This window comes from Microtus ochrogaster, linkage group LG2, assembly GCF_000317375.1.
Source record: "Microtus ochrogaster isolate Prairie Vole_2 linkage group LG2, MicOch1.0, whole genome shotgun sequence".
Lineage (NCBI taxonomy): Eukaryota > Metazoa > Chordata > Mammalia > Rodentia > Cricetidae > Microtus > Microtus ochrogaster.
Genome location: NC_022028.1, coordinates 32,815,609 through 32,824,047, shown reverse-complemented (window position 1 = coordinate 32,824,047; position 8,439 = coordinate 32,815,609). Strand labels below are relative to the sequence as shown.

At 52.5% G+C, this 8,439-nt stretch overlaps 1 protein-coding gene across 1 annotated transcript; it reads left to right on the top strand.

The window, feature by feature from the left end:
- Positions 1 to 6,069: 6,069 nt before the first annotated feature.
- Ddit4 (DNA damage inducible transcript 4) lies at positions 6,070 to 8,219 on the top strand. The gene is made up of 3 exons (XM_005360058.3): positions 6,070 to 6,220; positions 6,345 to 6,601; positions 6,860 to 8,219. The coding sequence occupies exons 2-3, from the start codon at positions 6,406 to 6,408 to the stop codon at positions 7,351 to 7,353; spliced, it is 690 nt and encodes a 229-aa protein (XP_005360115.1). The 5' UTR covers positions 6,070 to 6,220; positions 6,345 to 6,405; the 3' UTR covers positions 7,354 to 8,219.
- The last annotated feature ends 220 nt before the right edge of the window (positions 8,220 to 8,439 follow it).

Sequence of the window (8,439 nt, the reverse complement as noted above, 5' to 3'; positions counted from 1 at the left end):
GAGAGAGAGAGAGAGAGAGAGAGAGAGAGAGAGAGAGAGAGTGTTTAGGCAGAACTTAAATAATATAGTCAGTAAAGTTTATTACTTATATTAACATAGATCGACTACGTAACAGAATGCGATGTTGTATCATTTATAACAAAGTCATATTACTGGGATCTGTACCAGGGGTATACCCAAAATAACTCCCAGCATCCTTAGCAGTCAAACAGCCTTGAAGGGTGGCCACATTCACTCCTAGTCCATTACCCCACAGGGTCTCCACTGACTGCAGGAAATGAAAAGCCATTTAGCCCAGTCTTTAGGGGCTTACTAGGGAAGGGACTGCCTAGCCCTCCCCAACTCTATAATTTTCTTTCTTCATAAGTGTTCAGACCCAGGATGGGAGAAGGATCCTACAAAGCTGGTAGAAAGTTGGATAATGAGAGTCACTGGGATGGGCGGGTGAAGGAGAAAAGAGATGCTGTCCTGGAGTTCTAAGCCTAGCTGAGTTCCTACGGTGATCCTCCGCTCCAGCGTGGCGGGAAATGAAAAGATGGGTGGGCCTAACCGCGGCTGTCAGGCAGTCTGGGTCTTTGCTTCTGTTTGTTGGAATAGTCTGGCAGAATCCTGAACCCACCCTCCCAGCTCTCAAGGTCTCTCTGGCCCTTAGCAGGGACGGTTTAAGAAGCCAGCCCTTTGTGGGGTTCCCATCCCCATCGCCTCTGCCCTGTCTCCAGAGGAAATGACATCTTGTGAAACTCAGGACCCTGGCAGAACTGGCCATCTGTGAGCTCACTGTTGTCACATGTAGGCCTTGTCTTTGCAGCTGTATGCCCTCACCCACCCCTGGTACAGCACCCTGCCCCCACAGAGAGGCTTGGATTGGCTGAAAAGCCAGCCTCGTCTCCATCCCAGGCCCTCCCTGCCCCTTTTCCCCAGAGGTCAGCAGATTGTAGGGAAGAGCACAAAACTGCCTGGAATCACTCGTACGAAAGGACCCCAATAGACCCCATCCCATCTAAACAGAGTTTGGAGAGAGGAGTGCCTATCTATATATTGTGAGCCCCCTATCTCCTCACCCCCACCCCCCACCCCCACCAAATCCCTTTCGTGGTTTTTGTGTGTGGTGCTGGGATTGAGCCCAGAACTGTGTGCAAGCTAAACACATGCTGTATTTCTGAGCAGCACCCCCAGCCCCTAAGAGTTAATCAGACTCAAAAGCCCCTTGGGGATGGAAGGATTAATGGGCTCTCTGGGCTGGGGTGTTGGAGGGCGCTATGCCTTTTCCTTGGAGTGTACTTTTTAGATAAGATTTTAAAAGCTGTTTTCAATCGCTGTGCTATATTGTATTGTCAGTATTTCCATTTCAAAAAGCAGCTTCATTTGCAAAAAGCCTCCCGCTGGGTTTTTAACACTCCCTTAGAACAATCAAAATCCTGCTTGAAGTCTTGTGTTGTGAGCTGTCAAGAGCTTTTCACAACCCTCCAGTGGGCCAGGTGCATCCACAATCTTGCTATTCTGACCAAGCTGTTTGTTGTTGTTTTAAGTAAACGAGCCAGAGAAGTCTTTGGGAACACACATTCGCAGGCTTATTGTCTCCACCCGGCTACCACTCCGCCCTCTCCCTCACCACCGGGAGGCATACTGTTCTCTGGCTACCTCCGCTTAGTATATCCCTGGAGTTTCCAGTGGGTTAATGAAGCCACGGCCAGCTCCTGAGTAGAGACAACCCTGCTGGTCTTCAGGGGTTTTCATCTTGAATTGTGGGGTTCCCAGACTCACACCACCACCCCAAGATCTGGTTTAACTTCCCAAACCCGACTGGGGCGACTTGCCAGACTGAGGCCCTGGGAACTGGTGCTCTCGGGACAGGCACCGCCTGCAGAGGGAGGGGCAGGTGGCCAGGAGTGAGTGCTCGCGGACTTTAAATTGCAGGCTCTGGTGGGTCCCACGGGAACAGAGTGCAACCGAGGGTGAGGGATCTATTCTACATGGTCATGGCTCTAGCCACACAGACTGGGGTGTGGGGCCTGATTGCCAACTCCAGAGGTGCAAGCCACCCAAGATGTGATGCTAACCCACTCCCAGCCATCTTTCCACTAAGGCCATCTCGGCAGAGCAGGGTGCTCCTGTGCACATGAGAATTGTTTCCCGGAGCAGGACTTCTTGATGACACATGCAAATAAGACTCTGATGAGAATGACATTTCTATAGCTGAACAAAGAGGTCCCGCTGACTGCCCACACGTGACAGGGATCATAAGCTTCGTAGGTGTTTTGGAGATAGTGATGGATTGCTACCTGTCTCTTTTGGAGCCATAGAGATGTTTGGAAACCAGTGGAGGAGGTAGTTGCACAACATTTTGAATGTGCTATTTGTTCACCTTGAAGCAGCTCACTATAGATAAGACTCTCACCTCTACTTTTAAAACACGCTTTCCTTTGGAGGTGTCTGTTAATGGTAAGAGCGCCCGACTAGCATATGTGAGGAGGTGGGATCCATTCCCGAGCTCCAACATAAAGAAATAAATAAAACCCTGTCAAGTATTTTGAGGTACTTAAAGGAAAAACTCTCTGCTTTTCAAGAGTTCCTAGACCGGCTCTAAGCCTTTGGGGGATTGGTTGCCTGTTGCCTAGGGATGCTGCCTCCAAGGGGAAGAACCAGGCTGTCCTTGAGTGGGGCTCCCATCCTCCACCCGAGGAAGAGGACTATTCTGCCTGTGCCCAGCTTGAGCTGCAAAAGGGCTGGAAAGGTGGCATGGAAATCCTCTGAAGAGCCCCTCTGCACGCCCTGCCCGATCCTGGGGTCCCCGTTATACATCCATGTAATTCTGAGAATGCTGTCTTTTCGTTTCATCTAACTGTCCATGGATCCATCCAAACATTCATTCCGTTGGTGGGGGGGCACACCCTGGAATTCTCCTGGCTAACAGGTATTGAGATGGGCAGAACACTGCCTTCAAGCTTTTAGTTGGGAAGACAAAAGGGAAGAAGAAACCTAAGGATTAGGCTGGGGGTGCAGGGGAAGCATGCCCAGGCAAGCCCAACTCGCCACGGTCAGGGGAGGAGGGGGAGGGGGATAGTAATTGCAAAGTTAAGGCCTGTGATGGGTCCTGATTCAGAAGCTAGCATATAGAACTGTCTTGTCACATAGGGGAGAGGTCACCCCAGTTTTCCAGAGGAGCCAATGGTCAGAAAAGCCCCATTCTAGATTCAAACGTTCTCTGAGCAGGTAGTGATGTGTCTTGTCCCCTGTCTTATCAAGCAGGTGTCCACTACAGGCCTCTGTCAGGCCTCCTTGTAGGGGAGTCTCTTTATCCACCCTCTCCTAGTCTGAAAAACATCATCAGAGCTAGGTTTCTAGTCCTTTTTTTTTTCATCACTTTTTTAAAAAACGAGCCTCCTGACTGGTATTATGGTTCAATGTAAGAGCACTCACCTAACATGTGAGAAACCCTGGGTTCAACCCATGGTGTAAAACAAAAACCAAATGCTGAATAAAATTCCCAACAAAAACAAGACTGGATTTCTTGGGCTGTTGAGATGGCTCCATGGGCAAAAATGCTTGCTGCCAGGCCCGTGAACTGGGGTTCAGTCTCTGTAAGCCAGTTAAGGCAACCCTCTCCCACTCGAGGAATGGTTTTTTATTCACAGCAAGACTGAGGCTGGGATGTGGCTTGGTCAGAGCGCTTGCCTAGTATGGACAGAACACTGGGTTCCATCTGATTGCGTCTGTAGCACAAACCAGTCTTCATGATGCATGCCTGTAATCCCAGCACTTGGGGAAATTCAAGAGGTCATATCAAGTTCTAAGCCAGCCTGGGATACATGAGACCCTGCTTCAAAACAGAGACCTAAAAAAAAAAAAAAGTACTTACATAGCCCATGATGGTTGTCTGTTGGATGAAGGGGTGAATTCAAATAAACCCCTTTCCAAACTGGTCAGGGATTCTTTTGTTTATTAATATTCATTTTAAAGAAAAACTATTTTTCTTGGGGCAATATGTCATATTTTTGTGAAATACTTCTTTTTTTATCAAAAAAATGTAAAAGAAGAGGAGAGGGAGGAGGGGGGAAGGGAAGATGGGGGAAGGGGAGGATGGAGCTGTACCTAGCATGCCTGAATCACTGGGTTCATTCCCAGCATAGAAAAAAAAAATGGTGAAGAAAAAGGCATCCATAGCCTATCTCCAATGGGCTCAGCCTAGTAGGAGGAATGGGTGCCCTGCTGGTCCATTGATTTCTTTCTCCTTTCTCCCTTGCAGCGGGAAGATTCACTCACAGGCCCCAACTCTCTCTCCCTCCGTGAAAGGCATTACCAGATGATGTCACCTTCTCCCGCGGAAGCGTTTCATCTCACCACCCATACCATGTCTCCTAGCAAGTGGCAGATCTAAATGTCAGGGAAAAAAAGCTTGCGCTTAGGCCTGGGAGTCTCAGAGGCAAACACAGTACTTTATTCTGCAGCTGTCTTTAACTGTGTCTCCTAAGCTGAGCCCATCCCACCCTCTTAGGGGGATTGTCCATTAATGTGTTCTGAGGGGTTCTCTCACCTGTAAAATGAGAGTGGACGTGGCAGACCTTATATTCTGCTCCTTTTGCAGTTATATGACCCGGCTGTTCTAAAACTCAGGCTCTTAATTTTAATTTTTAAAATATCGGTGGTAGGAGCTATGCTGCGTGTTTCACATCTTTAATCCCAGCACCTGGGAGGCAAAGGCAAAAGAATCTCTGTGAGTTCAAGATCAGCCTGGTTTATATAGTGAATTTGGCAGACTGTGTGACTGCCAAAAAGATAAAATTGGCAAGTGGGAGGTGGGGCTGGAAAGGACGGTGGCCAGACTTCCCTGGCGAGTGTCACGTGTCACAAGCAAACCTGCCCTGTAGCGATTCGATACTCGCGTGTCCGACCTGGTTTGGTTCCTGCCCTCCGGGCGATAGTGTCTGATGTAAGCCTGGTTTTTCTTCCATCAGGGTCCCGGTGTCCTACACCGATAAAGCTAGAAAAAAAAAAAAAAAAAAGTCGAGTCCGTCTGAATCTCCTCCCACCCGAAGCACTCACTATCTCACTATTAGCCCTCGAGCATCGCTGCCAGCCTAGATTTCCTGTTGCCTCGCTTGAATGACGAAACCCCTGATGGCTATTGCACTTGGGCTTTTCCAGAGATCTCGGGCCCCGGGTTCCATTGAACTCTCAATGTCTTTTATTTTATTTTTTTAAACACAAAACCTAAGAGGGATTTTAGGACCCGGCGGACACCAGGGACTCTGCGGCAGCGGGCTAGGAAGGCTTTGGCCCCCGCAGTGGCCCGTCCCTTAGGGTGGATCTGTGTGTCTTCTTGATGTGAGTCCTTGTTCTCTGGCCGTGGATCAGGCGCTAGGAATCAGTCCGTGGACTTTAACCCCTTCCAAACCCTCTGCTTGGGGACAACCTCGCACGGGAGAGCACTGATGTCTTCCCCCGGGGCTATAGAGTTAACAGGAAGACTGATGGGGTTCGAGGAGGCTGCCAGACCAAGGTGCCTTGTCTTTGGACCTATCTCCAAATGTCCATCGCGTGTCGCCAGGAAATACAGCATGGGATTGATGCTCGCGGGACAGCGGGATAACGTCTACCGCCGCGCTACGGTCCCACGAGCATCCACTTGTGTGCCCAGTACTGGAAAGCTAGACACTAGGGGTACCTGTTTCCCCGGCTCATCGCTGCTTCAGGTCTCCTAACTCTTCATCCCAGGGCAGCCAAGGGCTGTCCCCTCCCCCAGCAACGCGACCCTACAATAAACAAGTCTTTCCTTGATCCTCCCCTGCCGCGAGCGCCCTCAGGGACCTTGGCAGCTGCTGAAAGCCGCCTCCATTCCCTTCCAGAAAGGGGGTGTGGCCGCGGCTAAGGGGAGGGCGGAGAGGTTCGGCCAGCTGCGTTCTGGGGCTCCGTGGGGGCGGGGCCAGGCCGCTGTCACCAGGCAGGAGAGAACGTTGCGAACGTGCTCCCGGAGCCCATTGGCTGAGGTGGGCCACACTCCCGGATCCCCATTGGGCTGCGACTTGAAGGAGGCGCGGCCTCTCCACGAGAGGCCTTATAGGCTGCTGCTCGCTGGTGCTAGGGATCGCAGCGGGCAGGGGGAGGTGCGGGAGGTTTCGAAGGGACAGGCCCGGGCAGTGATCGGGGGTTGGCATCAGTTCACTCACCCTTCGAGAGACAGGGCTCGCTTGTCCACAGTCCTCGCTGACCGCGCTAGCAGGTGAGTGTCCCTCCTGGGTGTGCACATCTCGTCGGGGGGCGACTTCGGCTGTTGGGGCCCCAGCGCCCTCAATCCTGTGCAGCGCCGACACTGACGCGAGATCCTTGTCCCTCTTGTCTTTCAGCGTCTTCTGCGCTCCCTTATCCAAAGCTCCGCAGCCATCCGTCCTGGCGTCTGACCTCACCATGCCTAGCCTTTGGGATCGTTTCTCGTCGTCCTCCTCCTCTTCGTCTTCGTCCGGAACTCCAGCCACTGACCGGCCACCGCGTTCCGCCTGGGGGTCTGCGGCCCGAGAAGAGGGCCTTGACCGCTGCGCGAGCCTGGAGAGCTCGGACTGTGAGTCCCTGGACAGCAGCAACAGTGGCTTCGGGCCGGAGGAAGGTGAGCAGTAAGCGGGTGCGGTACATCACTCGTGGGGGCCCGGGAGGTGGGAACCGAGCTGTACCAGATCAAAGCCTGTCACCTTGGCTTTCCATCCCACCACGCGAACTCCGGGGTTAGAAGGCACGAATGTGGGGCGGAGAAACTGAGGCACGGAGTGGGAAGGAACGCTGTTTTATTAACAAAATTGCACCTCCCCCGCCGGTACAGTTCCTGTGGAAGCCGCTCTAATATCGTTCCCTGTGTCCTCTCTTTCAGATTCCTCATACCTGGACGGGGTGTCCCTGCCCGACTTTGAGCTGCTCAGCGACCCCGAGGATGAGCATCTGTGTGCCAACCTGATGCAGCTGCTGCAGGAGAGCCTGTCCCAGGCGCGATTGGGCTCGCGGCGCCCCGCGCGCCTGCTGATGCCAAGCCAGCTGGTGAGCCAGGTGGGCAAGGAACTCCTGCGCCTGGCTTACAGCGAGCCGTGCGGCCTGCGGGGGGCACTGCTGGACGTCTGTGTGGAACAAGGCAAGAGCTGCCACAGTGTGGCTCAGCTGGCCCTCGACCCCAGCCTGGTGCCTACCTTTCAGTTGACCCTGGTGCTGCGCCTTGACTCTCGCCTCTGGCCCAAGATCCAGGGCCTGTTGAGTTCCGCCAACTCTTCCTTGGTCCCTGGCTACAGCCAGTCCCTGACGCTGAGCACCGGCTTCAGAGTCATCAAGAAGAAACTCTACAGCTCCGAACAGCTGCTCATCGAAGAGTGTTGAACTCCGTCCTGGGGGTGGGGGTAAGGGGGCACACTGCCCCTCCCCCCCAGGTGCGGAGACAGAAAACTTTCGTGATGGAGACCAGCAGGCAAGGACTGAAGGACTATAACGCCTGTGTTAGAAAACTGACCATAGCCACCTGAGGGGCGCAGGGCCAGGTGGGAGAAGGAAGTGTCAAGGAAGGTCTCTAGGTAGTGTGCAGGTGGCTCCCTGTTGGGGCGCATGCCCCTTAGTACTGTAGCATGGAAACAAAGGCTTAGGGGCCACACAGGCTTCCGGCTGGATGTGTATGTAGCATGTACCTTTTTTTTTTTAATTATTATTATTACTGACAGTTACAACAGTGGTAGTGTGACAGAGCCAGGAGGGCAGCCGGTCTGCACTGGCCTCTGCCGGGGTGTGTGCTGAGGGAGGGGGGGAGGTCTCGGAGATAGTCTGTGTATCGCATGGTCTGAAAGGACCAAGAGTGTTTGTCGTTTGTTTCGTAGCTTTTGTTTTGGGGGGGACGGGAGCTTCACTACTGACCTGTTTGAGGCAGCTATCTTACAGACGCATGAATGTAAGAGTACGAAGGGTGGGTGTGAGGATCGGTTGGGATCTTTGACACTTGAAAAAAAAAAATTAAAACACCTGGGAGCTTCTGTCCAGCTTATCCCCTGCCGTGGACTGGAGGATTGAACTGTGAGGGGGATGGAGCTGAGGGGGGTGGGGGGGCTGGAACCCCCTCCCCCAGAGGAGTGCCTCCTGGGTCTTCCATTTAGAACTGTTTACATGAAGACACTCACAGTTCATGAATACACTTGATGTTCAAGTATTAAGACCTATGCAATATTTTTACTTTTCTAATAAACATGTTTGTTAAAACACTTGAGTCTCGTCAGTACCTTGAATGAACTAGGAAAGGGGTGGGTGGCGCTGGTGAAGACAAGTTTCTTCAGATTCTAGGGGGCCACTGTGTGTGCCTGACCCCTTCCTGGGCTACCTGCCAAAGCTGGTAACAGGTATGTGGACTGTGCCATCAGGGCCAAGAACCCAGGCTCCCTCAGCTCCCTCCGCTGGCTGGGGCTAACTAGGGGAATGTGCTGG